The following is a 21,273-nucleotide window of genomic DNA, read 5'->3' as shown; positions in this document are numbered from 1 at the left end:
TCAGGGTAACAAGCCAGGCAGGAATTTAACCCACAACTTACTCTGGACTTCCACAAACTGCTTTGTGAGATGTGGGCGTCTTCCTCAGATGATTCACTGTGGGGGAGGAGGAGCGGCTCTCCTCCAGGCTCCTCCTGATGATGAAGCTCCTATAAGAGGAGCCCCGGTGCACAGGTCGCTGGGACCATCTGGGCCCAGGAGGGAACCGATGAGGTGGAACCATGAACCTGGAGTTCTGCAACCACAGAGATGTTTCACACCAGGAGATGTGAAGCTCTGGCTCTCTAGGACCATGCAGAGGAGCTGCTGAACGCAAACACCTCCTCTGTATTCACGGCACATTCCTCCTCTGCTCCCTACACACTGATGCTCCATCCTCCTCCTCCTCCTCTGCAGGAGCGTCATCCTGCAGCCACCCGACACCTGGGCGCCCTGCTGCCCGCCTGCCGCGCTCCCCTCTCCGCGTGTCGGAGCTCCGGAGCTCCTCGGCGGCTCTCTGCCGGCTCCCTGCCGGGCTCAGGGTGCTCTGAGGTCGGCCAGAGGACGGAGGACCTCCCTGTCAGATGAAGGCTCTCATTTCTCACCTCAGGAGGTACGTGCGCGCGCGCGCCTGTTTGTGTGTGACCATGGGGATGACGTCAGAGCCAGTGTCGGTATTTATTACGAGCTTCACACGTTTCTGAGCTTCTGCAGTAAATAGTCGGCGCGTGGTCGCGCGCGCGCGCGCGCGCGTGTGTGTGTGTGTGTGTGTGTGAGGGGGGGGGGGGGGGTTCTGTGAGGTGCTGCTGGAGCTGAGGTCCACACTGCTTCACACAGACCAGTTCTGATCCACTGGAGGAGGACAGACCAGAGGCCGGAGTCCAATCCTCAACCTGAGGCGTGGTACCCTACAGGTACACCTGCTACCCTGCAGGTACACCTGGTACCCTACAGGTGCACCTGGTACCCTACAGGTACACCTGGTACCCTACACGTACACCTGGTACCCTACAGGTACACCTGGTACCCTACACGTACACCTGGTACCCTACAGGTACACCCGGTACAGGTGTGTTGGGTTATGGTGGCTCTCCATGCAGGTCCAGGTCTGATGGTGGCCTCAGGGTCAGTTTATTGGGTTAAAGAACATAGATGCTCGTCTCTTTTCCAAACAAGTGCCGACTTTAGGACCAGATCTTCACCGTCATGGAGCTCCACCATGGGTGGTGGGAGTGGGGTGGTCCGGTCTACCTCTGTCTTTTAGATCTGCAGAAGCTTTGTGTTTGGGTTCTGCAGGAGTACCGGGTTCTGCTGGGGAGGCTTTAAAGGGCGACCCAGTTCTGGTAGGAGCTGTGTCCACATTCCCAGTGCAGGCTGGACTCTGTCTGTCCCTGTCTCTGGTCCTTTAGGACAAGATGAAGGCAGGTTTGCCGAGCTCAGGCTGCCATCTTTGCTTTTTACAAAGGAAGTGGTTCTGGGGGTTCTAACTGTAGCACATGACCTCCAGCGAGCACTAGAGCTGCTGGAAGGTGAAGGTGAAGCAGCAGGGGATGAAGATCTCAGAGAACATTGTTCTCCACCGTGATCTCTGCCCCAAGGGGAGGAATTAGGTTACCTAGGTGTCTTCTTCTGGAGTGATGGTAGCATGGAGCAGCAGATGGATGTGGCCTCATCCATGGTCCCACTTCATGGATGTTGACTAAAAGAAGGAGGTAAAGAAAATAGCTGTGGATGATGGATGGATGATGGATGGATGATTGATGGATGATTGATGGATGGATGGATGGATGGATGGATGGATGATTGATGGATGGATGATGTATGAATGATGTATGTATGTATGGATGGATGATTGATGGATGGATGGATGGATGGATGGAAAGGATGGAGGAATGGATGGATGGATGATGAATGGATGATGGATGATTGATGTATGTATGTATGTATGGATGGATGGATGGATGGATAAACAGACAGACAGGTGGATGGATGGATGATGAATGATGGATGGATGGATGATGGATGGATGGACGGACGGACGGACAGGTGGATGGATGGATGATGAATGATGGATGGATGGATGAATGATGGATGGATGGATGGATGGGTGGATGGATGATGAATGGATGATGGATGTATGGATGGATGATGAATGGATGATGGATGTATGTATGGATGGATGATTGATGGATGGATGGATGGATGGATGGAAAGGATGGAGGAATGGATGGATGGATGATGAATGGATGATGGATGATTGATGTATGTATGTATGTATGGATGGATGGATGGATAAACAGACAGACAGGTGGATGGATGGATGATGAATGATGGATGGATGGATGATGGATGGATGGACGGACGGACGGACAGGTGGATGGATGGATGATGAATGATGGATGGATGGATGAATGATGGATGGATGGATGGGTGGATGGATGATGAATGGATGATGGATGTATGGATGGATGATGAATGGATGATGGATGTATGTATGGATGGATGATTGATGGATGGATGATGGATGGATGGATGATGGATGGATGATGTATGTATGTATGGATGATGGATGATGAATGATGGATGGATGGATGAATGATGGATGGATGAATGGTGGATGGATGGATGGATGGATGAATGACAGATTGATGGATGGATGGATGATGGATGGATGGATGATGGATGGTTGGATGATGGATGGATGGACAGACAGACGGGTGGATGGATGGATGATGAATGATGGATGGATGAATGGATAAATGATGGATGAACATACAGATGGAAGGACGGGTGGGTGGGTGGATGGATGAACAGATCGATGAATCAGTGGGTGGATGGATGGAAGGATGGGTGGATGGATGAACAGATAGATGGATGAACAGTTGAACAGGTGGATGGATGAACAGGTGGATGAACAGATGGATGTATGAACAGGTGGATAACCAGGTGGATGGATGAACAGGTGGATGAACAGTTGAACAAGTGGATGGATGAACTGGTGGATGAATAGGTGGACACATGGATGGATGAACAGGTTGATGAACAGATGGACAGGTGGATGGATGAATAGTTGAACAGGTGGATGGATGAACAGGTGGATGAACAGATGGATGAACAGTTGAACAGGTGGATGGATGAACAGGTGGATGAACAGGTGGATGAACAGGTGGATGAACAGATGGATGAACAGGTGGATGAACAGGTGGATGGATGAACAGGTGGATGGATGAACAGGTGGATGAACAGGTGGATGGATGAACAGGTGGATGAACAGGTGGATGAACAGATGGATGAACAGGTGGATGGATGAACAGGTGGATGGATGAACAGGTGGATGAACAGGTGGATGGATGAACAGGTGGATGAACAAATGGATGGATGAACAGGTGGATGAACAGGTGGATGGATGAACAGGTGGATGAACAAATGGATGGATGAACAGGTGGATGAACAGGTGGATGGATGAACAGATGGATGAACAGGTGGATGGATGAACAGGTGGATGAACAGGTGGATGAACAGGTGGATGAACAGGTGGATGGACAGGCGGATGTGGTGTGCGTCCCATCATCAGAGCTTCTAGCTTCAACTGGAAGGCGCTGCTGAACAGCTTCAGGGTTTATTGCTCAGGTATTAATTCATGAGTCATCATAACAGAAATAACTACCGTCACCTTTCCTGTTTGTTCCAGGTCACCCTCTCACCTCTCTGACAGGTCACCCTCTCACCTCTCTGACAGGTCACCCTCTCACCTCTCTGACAGGTCACCCTCTCACCTCTCTGACAGGTCACCCTCTCACCTCTCTGACAAACCCCTCTGAAGAGGACCAGGAGGGTGATGCAGGGAGGAGGAGAGGAGGCAGAAACCTCCTCTCTGGGAGGAGGAGCGGGGGGCGTCTGCAGACACAACGGTCTCATTAACACCAGCAGGCGGGGGGCGGAGCCTCGGGAGGCGCGGCTGTTCCAGGGTCACGCGGTGGTGGGTGCGTCCCCCCAGCAGGAGCGTGGCAGGGCTGCCCCCCAGCTCCTCAACCCCCGGACTCTCCTCCCCCACCAGGCAGCTCCAGAAGCTCTCCTCAGCCGGGCTGGCCTCCTCCTGTGCCCAGAAAGCATCCTGCGAGTGTGGGGGGAGGCGGGGGGAGGCGACTGCTGTGAGACCACCTTCATCGAGGGTCCCAACACCACCTCCTCCTCGGCTGCTGCTACCTGCTCCTCAAAGGAGGTGCTGCTGTTTTCTGACGGAAAGTTCCTGGAGTTTTCTGGAGAGGAAGGAAAGATTCCCTCGTTGTCCTACGACATCGATGACGACGACGATGATGACAACTTCCAGGAGCTGGAGGTGAGCAGCTGACACTGGCCCTCCCTGGAGGGGGGATCCATCCCTCATCCATCCCTCATCCATCCATCCATCCATCATCCATCCATCCCTCATCCATCCATCATCCATCCATCCATCCATCCCTCATTCATCCATCATCCATCCATCCCTCATCCATCTGTTCATCAATTCATCCATCCCTCATCCATCCATCCATCCATCCATCCATCCATCCATCCATCCATCCCTCATCCATCTGTTCATCTGTTCATCCATCCCTGCATCTGTTCATCCATTCATCCATCCACATGTTCATCTGTTCATCCATTCATCCATTCATCCATCCATTCATCATCCATATGTTCATCAATTCATCCATCCCTGGAGGGAGGATCCATCCCTCATCCATCCATCCATCATCCATCCCTCATCCATCCATCATCCATCCATCCATCTGTTCATCCATCCATGCATCTGTTCATCCATTCATCCATCCACATGTTCATCTGTTCATCCATTCATCCATTCATCCATCCATTCATCATCCATATGTTCATCAATTCATCCATCCCTGGAGGGAGGATCCATCCCTCATCCATCCATCCATCATCCATCCCTCATCCATCCATCCATCTATCCATCCATCCATCCATCCCTCATCCATCCCTCATCCATCCATCATCCATCCCTCATCCATCCCTCATACATCCATCCATCATCCATCCCTCATCCATCCATCCATCCATCCATCCATCCATCCCTCATCCATCCCTCATCCATCCATCATCCATCCCTCATCCATCCCTCATACATCCATCCATCATCCATCCCTCATCCATCCATCCATCCATCCATCCATCCATCATCCATCCCTCATCCATCCATCCATCATCCATCCATCCATCCATCTGTTCATCTGTCCCTGGAGGGAGGATCCATCCCTCATCCATCCCTCATCCATCCATCATCCATCCATCCATCCATCATCCATCCCTCATCCATCCATCATCCATCCATCCATCCATCTGTTCATCTGTTCATCCATCTGTTCATCTGTTCATCCATCCATCATCCATCTGTTCATCCATTCATCCATCCATCCATCCATCCATCCCTCATCCATCTGTTCATCTGTTCATCCACCCCTGGAGGGAGGATCCATCCCTCATCCATCTGTTCATCCATCTGTAAGGACTTTAGAACTGGGGTTATGTGCTCTGTTCACCCATCCATCCATCCATCGTCCATCCATCCATCTGTTCATCTGTTCACCCATCCATCCATCCGTCCATCATCCATCCATCCATCTGTTCATCTGTTCACCCATCCATCCATCCATCCATCCATCCATCTGTTCGTCTGTTCACCCATCCATCCATCCATCCATCTATTCATCATCCATTATCCATCCATCCATCCTCCATCCATCCATCTATTAATTTATCAATCTGTCATCCATCCATCCATCCATCCATCCATCCACCCATCCATCCGTCATCCATCCATCCATCCATCCATCCATCCATCCATCCATCCATTCATTTATTCATCCATCCATCCATCTGTTCGTCTGTTCACCCATCCATCCATCCATCCATCCATCCAATAATTTATCCATCTGTCATCCATCCATCCATCCATCCATCCATCCTCCATCCATCCATCCATTAATTTATCCATCTGTCATCCATCCATCCATCCACCCATCCATCCATCCATCCATCCATCCATCTGTTCGTCTGTTCACCCATCCATCCATTCATTTATCCATCATCCATCTGTTCATCTGTTCACCCATCCATCCATCCATCCATCCATCCATCATCCATCCATCCAGCTGTTCATCTGTTCACCCATCCATCCATCCATCCATCCATCCATCTATTCATCATCCATTATCCATCCATCCATCCTCCATCCATCCATTCATCATCCATCCATCCTCCATCCATCCTCCATCCATCCATCTATTAATTTATCCATCTGTCATCCATCCATCCATCCATCCATCCATCTGTTCATCTGTTCACCCATCCATCCATCCATCCATCCATCCATCCATCTGTTCATCCATCCATCCATCCATCCATCCATCCATCCATCCATCCATCCATCCATCCATCCATCATCCATCCATCCATCCATTATCCATCCATTATCCATTCATTATCCATCCGTCCATCCATCCATCCATCCATCCATCCATCCATCCATCCATCCATCCATCCATCCATCCATCCATCTATTAATGTATCCATCTGTCATCCATCCATCCATCCATCCATCCATCCAATCATCATCCATCCATCCATCATCCATCATCCATCCATCCATCCATCCATCATCCATCCATCCATCCATCCATCATCCATCCATCATCCATCCATCCATCCAATCATCATCCATCCAATCATCATCCATCCATCCATCATCCATCCATCCATCATCCATCCATCCATCCATCATCCATCCATCCATCATCCACCCATCCATCCATCCATCCATCCATCCATCCATCCATCCATCCATCCACCCATCCATCCATCATCCATCCATCATCCATCCATCCATCAGGGGGGACCACGGTGTTCTCTGCATCGTTTAGAACAGGAACAGCTTAGTCTGAGCAGATGGACATGAAGCAGCAGATGAAATATCAGAGCTGATGTGCAGAACATCATGACTGATGGAAACATGGCTGTGTGTGTTTGAACAGAGTGATTACTCCAGTGAGTCTGAGAGCGAAGACGCCTTCCTGCTGTTGCCTCCCAGAGACCACCTGGGCCTGAGCGTCTTTTCCATGCTCTGCTGTTTCTGGCCCCTTGGCATCGCTGCCTTCTACCTGTCACATGAGGTGAGAAAACAGCACCTGGGGGAGGGTCCTGTCACAGGTTCTGTTACACTGAGGGTTTAGGTGGAAACGGATCAGGAACTCCTCAAAGTCAACCTGAAACTGCTGCAGATTGCACTCTGAGCTGTTCCTGTTCCTTCTCCCAACATTTAAACACATTCCTGCAGTGAGGACACCAAGCCTCAGAGACTTCCAGGTGTTATTCTGTCCCATTCTTCCTGTAAACGTGTCTTCAGATGTCCTGCACTACAAGGATGTCACCAGCAGTCTCTGTTAGGAGCAGGTCAAGATCTCACTGCAGGCACGCCAGACCAGCAGCTGGATGAACACATGGATGACGGATGAATAAATGAATAGATGGATGGATGGATGGATGGATGAATAAATTAATAGATGGATGGATGGATGGATGGATGAATAAATTAATAGATGGATGGATGGATGGATGGATGAATAAATTAATAGATGGATGGATGGATGGATGAACACATGGATGGATGACGAATGAATAAATGAATAGATGGATGGGTGGAGGATGGGTGGATGGATGGATGGATGGACGGATGAATAAATGAATAGATGGATGGATGGATGGATGAATAAATTAATAGATGGATGGATGGATGGATGAATAAATTAATAGATGGATGGATGGATGGATGAACACATGGATGGATGACGGATGAATAAATGAATAGATGGATGGGTGGATGGATGAATGGATGGATGAATAAATTAATAGATCGATGGATGGATGGATGAACACATGGATGGATGACGAATGAATAAATGAATAGATGGATGGATGAATGGAGGATGGGTGGATGGAGGATGGATGGATGGATGGATGGATGGATGGATGACGGATGAATAAATGAATAGATGGATGGATGGATGGATGGATGGATGAATAAATGAATAGATCGATGGATGGATGGATGAACACATGGATGGATGACGAATGAATAAATGAATAGATGGATGGGTGAAGGATGGGTGGATGACGAATGAATAAATGAATAGATGGATGGATGGATGGATGGGTGAATAAATGAATAGATGGATGGCTGGATGGATGAACACATGGATGGATGAGGGATGAATAAATGAATAGATAGATGGGTGGATGGATGGATGGATGGATGACGGATAAATAAATGAATAGATGGATGGATGATGGATGACGGATAAATAAATGAATAGATGGATGGATGGATGGATGGAAGGATGACAGATGAATAAATGAAAAGATGGATGGATGGATGGATGGATGATGGATGAATAAATGAATAGATGGATGGCTGGATGGATGAACACATGGATGGATGACGGATGAATAAATTAATAGATGGATGGGTGGATGGATGGATGACGGATGAATAAATGAATAAATGGATGAACAGATGGATGATGGATGAATAAATTAATAGATGGATGGATGGATGATGGATGAATAAATGAATAGATGGATGGATGGATGGATGGATGAATAAATTAATAGATGGATGGATGGATGGATGGATGAATAAATTAATAGATGGATGGATGGATGGATGGATGAATAAATTAATAGATGGATGGATGGATGGATGAACACATGGATGGATGACGAATGAATAAATGAATAGATGGATGGGTGGAGGATGGGTGGATGGATGGATGGATGGACGGATGAATAAATGAATAGATGGATGGATGGATGGATGAATAAATTAATAGATGGATGGATGGATGGATGAATAAATTAATAGATGGATGGATGGATGGATGAACACATGGATGGATGACGGATGAATAAATGAATAGATGGATGGGTGGATGGATGAATGGATGGATGAATAAATTAATAGATCGATGGATGGATGGATGAACACATGGATGGATGACGAATGAATAAATGAATAGATGGATGGATGAATGGAGGATGGGTGGATGGAGGATGGATGGATGGATGGATGGATGGATGGATGACGGATGAATAAATGAATAGATGGATGGATGGATGGATGGATGGATGAATAAATGAATAGATCGATGGATGGATGGATGAACACATGGATGGATGACGAATGAATAAATGAATAGATGGATGGGTGAAGGATGGGTGGATGACGAATGAATAAATGAATAGATGGATGGATGGATGGATGGGTGAATAAATGAATAGATGGATGGCTGGATGGATGAACACATGGATGGATGAGGGATGAATAAATGAATAGATAGATGGGTGGATGGATGGATGGATGGATGACGGATAAATAAATGAATAGATGGATGGATGATGGATGACGGATAAATAAATGAATAGATGGATGGATGGATGGATGGAAGGATGACAGATGAATAAATGAAAAGATGGATGGATGGATGGATGGATGATGGATGAATAAATGAATAGATGGATGGCTGGATGGATGAACACATGGATGGATGACGGATGAATAAATTAATAGATGGATGGGTGGATGGATGGATGACGGATGAATAAATGAATAAATGGATGAACAGATGGATGATGGATGAATAAATTAATAGATGGATGGATGGATGATGGATGAATAAATGAATAGATGGATGGATGGATGGATGAATAAATTAATAGATGGATGGATGGATGGATGGATGGATGGATGAATAAATTAATAGATGGATGGATGGATGGATGGATGAATAAATTAATAGATGGATGGATGGATGGATGGATGAATAAATTAATAGATGGATGGATGGATGGATGAACACATGGATGGATGACGAATGAATAAATGAATAGATGGATGGGTGGAGGATGGGTGGATGGATGGATGGATGGACGGATGAATAAATGAATAGATGGATGGATGGATGGATGAATAAATTAATAGATGGATGGATGGATGGATGAATAAATTAATAGATGGATGGATGGATGGATGAACACATGGATGGATGACGGATGAATAAATGAATAGATGGATGGGTGGATGGATGAATGGATGGATGAATAAATTAATAGATCGATGGATGGATGGATGAACACATGGATGGATGACGAATGAATAAATGAATAGATGGATGGATGAATGGAGGATGGGTGGATGGAGGATGGATGGATGGATGGATGGATGGATGGATGGATGACGGATGAATAAATGAATAGATGGATGGATGGATGGATGGATGGATGAATAAATGAATAGATCGATGGATGGATGGATGAACACATGGATGGATGACGAATGAATAAATGAATAGATGGATGGGTGAAGGATGGGTGGATGACGAATGAATAAATGAATAGACGGATGGATGGATGGATGGGTGAATAAATGAATAGATGGATGGCTGGATGGATGAACACATGGATGGATGAGGGATGAATAAATGAATAGATGGATGGGTGGATGGATGGATGGATGGATGACGGATAAATAAATGAATAGATGGATGGATGATGGATGACGGATAAATAAATGAATAGATGGATGGATGGATGGATGGAAGGATGACAGATGAATAAATGAAAAGATGGATGGATGGATGGATGGATGATGGATGAATAAATTAATAGATGGATGGCTGGATGGATGAACACATGGATGGATGACGGATGAATAAATTAATAGATGGATGGGTGGATGGATGGATGACGGATGAATAAATGAATAAATGGATGAACAGATGGATGATGGATGAATAAATGAATAGATGGATGGATGGACAGATGGATGGATGATGGATGAATAAATTAATAAATTAATAGATGGATGGATGGATGAATAGATGAACGGATGGATGGATGGATAGATGGATGGATGATGGATGAATAAATGAATAGATAGATGGATGAATAGATGGATGGATGAATAGATGGATGGATGACGGATGAATAAATGAATAGATGGATGGATGAACAGATGGATGGATGACAGATGAATAAATGAATAGATGGATGGATGAACAGATGGATGGATGACAGATGAATAAATGAATAGATGGATGGATGAATGAATGGACAGATGGATGGATGGATGAATAAATGAATAAATAAACAGATGGATGGATGAATAGATGAACAGATGGATGGATAGATGTATGGATGACGGATGAATAAATGAATAGATGGATGGATGAATAGATGGATGGATGACGGATGAATAAATGAATAGATGGATGGATGATGGATAACTAAATGAATAGATGGATGAACAGATGGATGGATGATGGATGAATAAATTAATAGATAATGGATAGATGGATGATGGATGAATAAATGAATAGATGGATGAACAGATGGATGGATGAATAAATGAAAAGATGGATGGATGAACAGATGGATGGATGATGGATAAATAAATTAATAGATGAATAAATGGATGGATGATGAATAGATGGATGATGGATGAATACATTAATAGATGGATGGATGAACAGATGGATGGATGAATAAATGAATAGATGGATGGATGAACAGATGGATGGATGGTGGTTGAATAAGTTAATAGGTGGATGGATGAACAGATGGATGGATGCATAGATAGATGAACAGATGGGTGGATGATGGATGAATAGATGAACATATGGATGGATGAATAAATGCATAGATGGATGGATGAACAGATGTATGGATGGTGGTTGAATAAATTAATAGGTGGATGGATGAACAGATGGATGGATGCATAGATAGATGAACAGATGGGTGGATGATGGATGAATAGATGAACATATGGATGGATGGATGAACAGATGGATGGATGAATAAATTAATAGATGGATGAATGAACAGATGGATGCATGACGGATGAATAAATTAATAGATGGATGATGGATGAATAAATGAATACATTGATGATGAACAGATGGATGGATGATGGATGGATGAATGAACAAATGGATGGATGATGGATGGATGGATGAATAGATGAATAAATGAACAGATGGATGGATGAACAAATGGGTGGATGAATAAATGAATAGATGGATGGATGATGGATGAATAAATGAATAGATGGATGGATGAACAGATGGATGGGTGATGGATGAATAAATGAATAGATGAATGGATGAACAGATGGATGGATGATGGATGAATAAATGAATAGATGGATGGATGATGGATGAATAAATGAATAGATGGATGGATGGATAGATAGATGAACAGATGGATGAACAGATGAATGAACAGATGAACAGATGGATGAACAGATGAACAGACGGATGGATGATCAGACAGATGAACGAACAGATGAACAGGTGGATGGATGGATGAAAATGATGAATGAACAGATGGATGAACAGGTGGATAAACAGATGAATGAACAGATGAACAGACGGATGGATGGTGACTGGCTGCAGCGGTTTCTTCTTCTCTTGCTGCTGGCAGCCCACATGCTGCCAGGCTGCTGTTACGTAACAGCTCTGCAGTCAGCAGGAGACGGAGCGCGCTCAGTGAGGGTCTGAGGCAGGAGACTGAGCGCGCTCAGTGAGGGTCTGAGGCAGGAGACTGAGCGCGCTCAGTGAGGGTCTGAGGAAGGAGACTGAGCGCGCTCAGTGAGGGTCTGAGGCAGGAGACTGAGCGCGCTCAGTGAGGGTCTGAGGCAGGAGACTGAGCGCGCTCAGTGAGGGTCTGAGGAAGGAGACTGAGCGCGCTCAGTGAGGGTCTGAGGAAGGAGACTGAGCGCGCTCAGTGAGGGTCTGAGGAAGGAGACTGAGCGCGCTCAGTGAGGGTCTGAGGAAGGAGACTGAGCGCGCTCAGTGAGGGTCTGAGGCAGGAGACTGAGCGCACTCAGTGAGGGTCTGAGGCAGGAGACTGAGCGCGCTCAGTGAGGGTCTGAGGCAGGAGACTGAGCGCACTCAGTGAGGGTCTGAGGCAGGAGACTGAGCGCGCTCAGTGAGGGTCTGAGGAAGGAGACTGAGCGCGCTCAGTGAGGGTCTGAGGAAGGAGACTGAGCGCGCTCAGTGAGGGTCTGAGGCAGGAGACTGAGCGCGCTCAGTGAAGGTCTGAGGCTGGAGACTGAGCGCGCTCAGTGAGGGTCTGAGGCAGGAGACTGAGCGCGCTCAGTGAGGGTCTGAGGAAGGAGACTGAGCGCGCTCAGTGAGGGTCTGAGGAAGGAGACTGAGCGCGCTCAGTGAGGGTCTGAGGCAGCAGACTGAGCGCGCTCAGTGAAGGTCTGAGGCAGGAGACTGAGCGCGCTCAGTGAGGGTCTGAGGCTGGAGAGTGAGCGCGCTCAGTGAGGGTCTGAGGAAGGAGACTGAGCGCGCTCAGTGAAGGTCTGAGGCAGGAGACTGAGCGCGCTCAGTGAGGGTCTGAGGCTGGAGAGTGAGCGCGCTCAGTGAAGGTCTGAGGCAGGAGACTGAGCGCGCTCAGTGAGGGTCTGAGGCTGGAGAGTGAGCGCGCTCAGTGAGGGTCTGAGGAAGGAGACTGAGCGCGCTCAGTGAGGGTCTGAGGCAGCAGACTGAGCGCGCTCAGTGAAGGTCTGAGGCAGGAGACTGAGCGCGCTCAGTGAGGGTCTGAGGCTGGAGAGTGAGCGCGCTCAGTGAAGGTCTGAGGCAGGAGACTGAGCGCGCTCAGTGAAGGTCTGAGGCAGGAGACTGAGCGCGCTCAGTGAGGGTCTGAGGCTGGAGAGTGAGCGCGCTCAGTGAGGGTCTGAGGAAGGAGACTGAGCGCGCTCAGTGAGGGTCTGAGGAAGGAGACTGAGCGCGCTCAGTGAAGGTCTGAGGCAGGAGACTGAGCGCGCTCAGTGAGGGTCTGAGGAAGGAGACTGAGCGCGCTCAGTGAGGGTCTGAGGCAGGAGACTGAGCGCGCTCAGTGAGGGTCTGAGGAAGGAGACTGAGCGCGCTCAGTGAGGGTCTGAGGAAGGAGACTGAGCGCGCTCAGTGAGGGTCTGAGGAAGGAGACTGAGCGCGCTCAGTGAGGGTCTGAGGAAGGAGACTGAGCGCGCTCAGTGAGGGTCTGAGGCAGCAGACTGAGCGCGCTCAGTGAAGGTCTGAGGCAGGAGACTGAGCGCGCTCAGTGAGGGTCTGAGGCTGGAGAGTGAGCGCGCTCAGTGAAGGTCTGAGGCAGGAGACTGAGCGCGCTCAGTGAAGGTCTGAGGCAGGAGACTGAGCGCGCTCAGTGAGGGTCTGAGGCTGGAGAGTGAGCGCGCTCAGTGAAGGTCTGAGGCAGGAGACTGAGCGCGCTCAGTGAGGGTCTGAGGAAGGAGACTGAGCGCGCTCAGTGAAGGTCTGAGGCAGGAGACTGAGCGCGCTCAGTGAGGGTCTGAGGCAGGAGACTGAGCGCGCTCAGTGAGGGTCTGAGACCATCAGGTTCCTTCAGTTGCTTTGCTTGCTGTCGACCAGCGGTGTGATCACACGGTCTGACTTTACAGTCGGACCATGTGATCACACGGTGGCGGCGTGTGAGCACACGTGGTTTCCGTGGCAACTCCACTCCTCCATAGTAACGAGGCTGGTTGCCAATAGCAACGCTTCCCACACAGAAACCCTATCAGCGAGGAGCAGGATGCTGCGCTGCGGGTTTAACCATGAAGCGTCCTGTCAGAAGGTTTAAAGCGGACTCTGAGCTGATCTCCCCTCAGCTCACATCGGTGTCTGCTCCTGCTGACAGCCTCAGAGAGCAGTAAACACACCAGAACCATTAGGTCAAGATAAACGCAGAAAAATGATGAAGACCTAAAAGCAATGTCTCAACAGACCGACATCAATCAACTTTATTTATACCCCCAGTCCAGTCCAGTTTATCTGCAGCGCATTTCAGAAGAAAGGCGTTCAAAGAGCTTTACATCATGAAAACATAAAACCATCATAAACACACCAGTCTCTGGTTGTGAGACCATAACAAACATTAAATTCTATCAGGTGAAAACATCAATGAACATCAACATGCTGGTCAGTGTTGCTGTTATTAAGGCTGAAAGCTGCTCTGAACAGGTTCTCAGTCTGATCTAAAGGAACTCAGGCTTTCAGCACTTTTACAGTTTTCTGGAAGTTTGTTCCAGATCAGTGGAGCATAGGAACTAAATGCTGCTTCTCCATGTCTGGTTCTGGTTCTGGTTCTGGTTCTGCAGAGCAGGCTGGAGCCAGAAGACCTGAGTGGTCTGGAGGGTTGATGCCCTGATAACAAGTCTGTGATGGATTTAGGTGCTAATTCAGGGATTTATAGACTAACAGAAGTATTTTAAAGTCTATTCTCTGAGATCCCGGGAGCCATGGAAGGACTTCAGAACCGGGTCCATGTTCTCTACGTTCTTAGTCTTAGTGGAAGGACTTCAGAACCGGGTCCATGTTCTCTACATTCTTAGTCTTAGTGGAAGGACTTCAGAACCGGGTCCATGTTCTCTACGTTCTTAGTCTTAGTGGAAGGACTTCAGAACCGGGTCCATGTTCTCTACGTTCTTAGTCTTAGTGAGGACTTCAGAACCGGGCCCATGTTCTCTACGTTCTTAGTCTTAGTGGAAGGACTTCAGAACCGGGTCCATGTTCTCTACGTTCTTAGTCTTAGTGAGGACTTCAGAACCGTGTGCATGTTCTCTACGTTCTTAGTTTTATTGGAAGGACTTCAGAACCGGGTCCATGTTCTCTACGTTCTTAGTCTTAGTGAGGACATCAGAACCGGGTCCATGTTCTCTACGTTCTTAGTCTTAGTGAGGACTTCAGAACCGGGTCCATGTTCTCTACGTTCTTAGTCTCAGTGAGGACTTCAGAACCGGGTCCATGTTCTCTACGTTCTTAGTCTTAGTGAGGACTTCAGAACCGGGTCCATGTTCTCTACGTTCTTAGTCTCAGTGAGGACTTCAGAACCGGGTCCATGTTCTCTACGTTCTTAGTCTTAGTGGAAGGACTTCAGAACCGGGTCCATGTTCTCTATGTTCTTAGTCTTAGTGAGGACTTCAGAACCGGGTCCATGTTCTCTACGTTCTTAGTCTCAGTGAGGACTTCAGAACCGGGTCCATGTTCTCTACGTTCTTAGTTTCAGTGAGGACACGGGCAGCAGGTTCTGGACCACCAGGTAAATTTCTTTATAACGGAACGAGTCTCTATTCCAAACAGTTTAAGAAGCACCAGTTCAGTTAAATTGATTAAAGCTTCTTTTTTTCATAAATTCATCCATCAGGATGATGGTTGCCCAGGAGCGAGGGAGTTCATCCCATAACCTGTGGGTTGCTGGTTTGAAGCCCCGCTCTGAGTGTCTCAGTCTTCGTGCCCTTGAGCAAGGCACTTTACCCACTTTGCCTGCTGGCGGTGGTCAGAGGGTGCGGTGGTGCCGATCGTCTGGCAGCTTCTGTCAGTCACATGATAAAATGCTGACAGGGACATATATTTAGGGAGGAGTGTAAACAACTGTTGTGCTTTTGAAACATTTTGACCAATCAGAGGTCAGTCTGTATTTGCTGTGAACCAATTGGATCTCTGGCAGTTCTACAGATTTATCTCTGTGGTCAAAGCGAGCTAAAAGAAGCACATTATTCATCAAACAGCACTAGCTTAGTGGTGTTGTTACAAAAACATCAGTTTTATTCTTCTACAAACAGCCCACATAAATCTGTGAAAAGCTACCATCACCCAGCACAGCCTGTTTTCTATTCACTAGATAATCTCCAACCAGGTTAACTGAATCCAGAACAGGTTAAGCTCATCTCAATGGCATCAAAGGCAGCAGAGACGTCTAACAGCAGCTCCTACCAAGTCCTTATGCTCCACTTCTCTGAACCCATCGTCGGTCATGTGACTCCAAGCAGCTTCAGTAGAAAACCTGGTCTAAGTTTTTCACATTCAGATTGTTTTATTCATTGCTCCATGGCAAAAAATGACAAAAACAGTCACTTTCTGTCATACATTCCCCATGAGCAAAGGGAGCGGCTCATTGGGACTGAAGTGGACCACATGTTGCTGTAAATAATCATGCTACCGGGTTTTATTAATGTTTTGTTAAAGTTACACTAAAGGTGTAACTTTTAGTGTAATATTTTATATTTCATCTCTGACTGTAAGGACCCTGAAGAGCTCAGTGTCCATCAGAAGCTGGGACTTTAAAACTAGGTCCCACCTCTTCATTGTTCTTTCTGTGGTGTCTCTAACGCCCCGGGGTTCTAGATGAGGACACTACAGGCAGCTGGAGAATAAAACAAATATTCAGCTTTATCACTGATTAAAAGGGCGTTCACAGACAACATGAGAGACCTCCAGGTCCATCGAGGGTCCATGTGGCACCAGTTACCCGTCCTTCACCAGCAGCTTTTCTGGACAATATACACATAAAATCTCCAAGTAAAAGGACTCGATCCGTCATTATTTCTGGTAGAAAATCAGAAAAATCTTTTAAAAAGTCCTTGTCACCGCAGATCTTCAAAGCTTTATGGTGCATGGAGACGGTGCATCTCACGGCTTAAACTGAAGCTCTTTATGGACTACCGCTGTTCCTCAACCCCGGCCAAATGTCCAAGAAGAGCTAGAATAAGAGCAACCGGCCAGGAAAAGATCCACAAAACCAAAAATGCCCCAAATACAGTGTATTGTGTTTTGGTGTTGATCTTTGACCTTTATTCAGTTGTTTTTATCTGTATCTACTCATAGATTATGGCTTATCTCGATTGATTTGATGTGGCTCAGACACTGACGTGGTACTGTTGAGCAAACAGATGCAAACTTTAAGCTTCTTAAGTCTGAGACAGCAACCACTGAGTGACCCCCCCCCCCGACCCTCAACATTCACAACCTGCAGATGGCCCATTAAGCTATTATCCAATCAGAGTCATGCATGTGGATTCTGGAATGTGCAAGAGTAATTCATGCTGCAGATTAGGAACAACAGTTGTTAGGCTCTGCTAATGTCCATAAAAATGCTTTGTTTCTAAAATAAACATTATTCAAAGTACCATGGATTATTTTGTTAAAATTATTTGTTTATCAGGGGGTAATAAATCAGAGCCACACAACCTCAAGCTTTCATTTTTAGTACAGCATTGGTTTATTCTTCAGTGCATTAATCAGTAAAACGTAAAAAACATGTTTGTTTTCATATCTTAAGTACTTTTACTTCTTAATTACTTAAAATGTCAAAAAATTTGTTGAACTCCTCGGTCCTCACACTGATGGTAAAAAACTTTTTTGGTAATTTAATTTTCTTGCAAAATCTGAAGTGGTGTATTGTATGTGGGTGACACCTAGTGACAGAAAATAAAAACTTTATCTTTCTAAGTAGCTCAGAACTACCGGTCCTCACTTTGTGAGTGCTTTTACTCGGTCCTCGGTCCGTATGTCTTACAGGAATGTGTGTGTGTGTGTGTGTGTGTGTCAGTGATGGCTGGCCCATAGGGGGCGGTTGAGCGCCCCCTATGGGCCAGCCACCACTGAACAGCATCACAGACAGAACCCAGCTTCAGTTGAGCTAAAACAGAACCATGCACGCCCAGGTCTGCCTGCAGGGGGCGTGATTCCTGCTTTTTCTCCTGTGTCCCCACAGACCAACAAGGCGGTGTCTAAAGGTGACTTCCACCTGGCCAGCTCCAGTTCCAGGCGGGCTCTCTTCCTCGCTGTGCTGTCCATCACCATCGGAACCGGCATCTATGTGGGCGTGGCTGTGGCGCTCATCGCCTACCTGTCCAAGAACCACCAGTGGTAACCGTGGCAGCAGTAACAGAGGTTACCTGGTCAGTTGGCGGTGGGCGGGGCCTGCTGAGCCCACTGGTGCTGCCAGTCAGAGCAGGTTTTGGCTATCTGTGTTGGAACTGGACCCATGGAGAATCTCTGCTCCCGGGCCTCGTATGTTTTCTAATGGTTGTTTGGACTTTCTCTGTCTCGTCTGCTTGTTTGTGGTTTTACGGATTTTCTCTGCAGGTTTTTGCATCTTTTTAACTAACCGTCGTCGTGGCCCTCAGACATCCGGAATGATTTTGTCTTCCAGGAGGATGAAGGTCCAAGCAGAACCAGCAGGATGTTTACATGGAGCTCCAACAGAAGCACGTTTCTGTGGAGGAAAAAACTGGTTCTGGTCCAGATGCATAAGAATATATCCAGACATGTTCTGCTGATTATTACTGTGGTATGTTTCTGAACCAGCTCAGTGTTGGGATGCTGCTCTTAATGGACGGTTCTGATGGTCTCACTGAGGTGTTCTGGTTCCTCTGATGAAATATTTGACTGTTCACTGGTTCAGTTTTCATTCTACAGCCTCCATCTCTATAAACTCAGTCCATTTGTTCTTGTCCCGATGAAGTTCTGGTTCTGATCCCAGAAGGGCCAAATAAACTGATTTCCTTCCTGATCTCTGCTTGGGTTTTTTGATTTAGTGAAAGACCAGTTCCTGCTCCCAGGGAAACCAACCTCACATGGACCCAGCTTCGTCAGGATGGAGGGCTCTACCACAGAACCAAATGGGCCACTGCTTCATTCCTGACGGAGCTGGTTCCCCCGGGTATAAAGATGAGGGACAGTGATCTTCCTCCTACAGGGAATAACTGATTTAGGATGTTCTGGAGCTTGAATCGGAAAGTCCTCTCACTTTAGATCAGCTGAACCTCCAGGTTCTACAACTCAGATCATCATCAAGACTCTGATCCAGAGTGTGTTTAGGTCCTGATCCAGAATATTGACTCGGAGCTGCTCAGCTGTGGAAGAGAAGCTCCTCCTCCTTCCATTCTCCTGAGTTTTATCCACATCTTAAAGGCATACTATGCAACATTTTTCAGTTAATTAATGTGTTTCATACCGTTTTGGATGATTAAATGAGTCATTTCAGGTGGAACAAAGGTTTTCTCGGCCGCCCTGGGGGTCTGTGGGGGAAATACCGCACTTGCAATAGCAAGAGCTCACGGCCCGCACACACAGAAGTCTCGCTTTACTGCGAGAACTCCATGTATGTTTGCCCTGCCATTCACTATATGCACGCGCCAAAGCAACAACAAAGAACCGTGTGTTAACGTCAAATAAACATGCAAGCATATCGAGTTTAATTATTATTGTTATAATCTTTTTTTTTTTTTTTTTTTATGTTGGCGAGACGCTACCGCGGCGGCGGCGGCGAGGCGGCCGCGGTCGCGGCTTGGCGAGGCGGCGGCCGCCGCGGCTTGGCGCCGCCTCGCCAAGATAGCGCTGCGGGAAGCCTGATGTTCATACCTTCACTGTGTTAGTCATTGTTTGTACTGCCGTTTTTTCCACTTTTCGTTGCGTTCCTCTGTCTGCTAAGCTCAAAACAACCGCGCCTGGCTTGATGGAGAAACCAGAACAGCTGAGCATCTTTATGACAGTGCACTTTTACTTTCGCCCTCTGGGGGGAGCCTCGCTGGAAAATCAACCCCGGTTGCATAGTATACCTTTAATGAAACCTCAGATGGGATCTGGTCCTATATGCTAATGAGGTGGGCGGTCCTACAACCAGACTGAAAGCTGATTCGCCAGATAACTAAAGTTCGGCCCAATGACCTGTCTGCTCCTTTCATTGTTCATCCTGCTGAGAATCTTGAAACCAGAACCAGAAACCTAAGCGGCATCATAATATATATTATGTACATACATACATACCTATAAGCCAACAGTAGTACCTTTGGTCATGGGAGCACTTGGTGCAATACCCCCCACTGAAGTGGCTCCAACAGAGACCTGGAGGAAGATCAGACATCTCAGTCCAGAAGAACCGAGAAACAGCTAAGATCCTAAAAAGAACCCTAAAGCTCCCTGGCCCCTGGTAGAGGACCCGAGATGGAGAGCCCGCCCCCCTGCTCAGGAGGGGTGGGTGAGAGAGCATTTAACCGTCCCTCAGCGAGCAGTGGCCTCAACACCAAGGGACCTGTCTGGTGCTCAGTCTGAACCGGTTTGAACCGGGTTCTTGTAGCCTTCTCAGAGTTCAAACGTTCTGGTCTAATCACTAGGTCATCACCCCCCTACACACGTTGGTATATAAATCACTGTGAGGTCATCACATTGACTTCCATTCATTTTCTGTTGCTTGCTATCCTCCAACCCTGAACCCTAGACCAAAGGTCACGGTACATACCTAGCCCTAAACTCCGTTCACAGCTCAGCCTTAAACCTAAGCATCAACCCAACTGGCATTGTGTGTATCATGAATTGGCGCTACAAGAATACATTTTAATTGAATTGGACCTTGCAAAATGTCCTCACAATGCCAGTTGTCCTTACAATGTTG

General features: G+C 47.1%; 1 protein-coding gene across 3 annotated transcripts; it reads left to right on the top strand.

The window, feature by feature from the left end:
• The first annotated feature begins 42 nt into the window (after positions 1–42).
• LOC105924025 (synapse differentiation-inducing gene protein 1) lies at positions 43–19,392 on the top strand. Of its 3 annotated transcripts, XR_004927568.1 has the most exons (5): positions 44–592; positions 3,767–4,318; positions 7,014–7,151; positions 18,592–18,890; positions 19,033–19,392. XR_004927568.1 is itself a non-coding variant. In XM_036126117.1 (4 exons), the coding sequence occupies exons 2-4, from the start codon at positions 3,818–3,820 to the stop codon at positions 18,748–18,750; spliced, it is 798 nt and encodes a 265-aa protein (XP_035982010.1). In that variant the 5' UTR covers positions 43–592; positions 3,743–3,817; the 3' UTR covers positions 18,751–19,392. The 3 variants fall into 3 exon arrangements, 2 of the variants coding, with proteins under 2 accessions (XP_035982010.1, XP_035982009.1); XM_036126117.1 differs by having other exon boundaries at positions 43–592; positions 3,743–4,318; positions 18,592–19,392; XM_036126116.1 differs by having other exon boundaries at positions 18,592–19,392.
• Positions 19,393–21,273: the final 1,881 nt, after the last annotated feature.

Source organism: Fundulus heteroclitus, chromosome 22 (genome assembly GCF_011125445.2).
Source record: "Fundulus heteroclitus isolate FHET01 chromosome 22, MU-UCD_Fhet_4.1, whole genome shotgun sequence".
Classification (NCBI taxonomy): domain Eukaryota; kingdom Metazoa; phylum Chordata; class Actinopteri; order Cyprinodontiformes; family Fundulidae; genus Fundulus; species Fundulus heteroclitus.
The sequence above is the reverse complement of the archived record's forward strand: the minus strand, read 5'-3'. Positions and strand labels throughout refer to the sequence as shown.

Coding starts and splice junctions, on each gene's coding strand:
- LOC105924025 (XM_036126117.1), top strand. CDS start 3,818: ATGCAGGGAGGAGGAGAGGAGGCAGAAACCTCCTCTCTGGGAGGAGGA. Junction 4,319..7,013: donor ACAACTTCCAGGAGCTGGAG/GTGAGCAGCTGA, acceptor GTGTTTGAACAG/AGTGATTACTCCAGTGAGTC. Junction 7,152..18,591: donor CCTTCTACCTGTCACATGAG/GTGAGAAAACAG, acceptor GTGTCCCCACAG/ACCAACAAGGCGGTGTCTAA.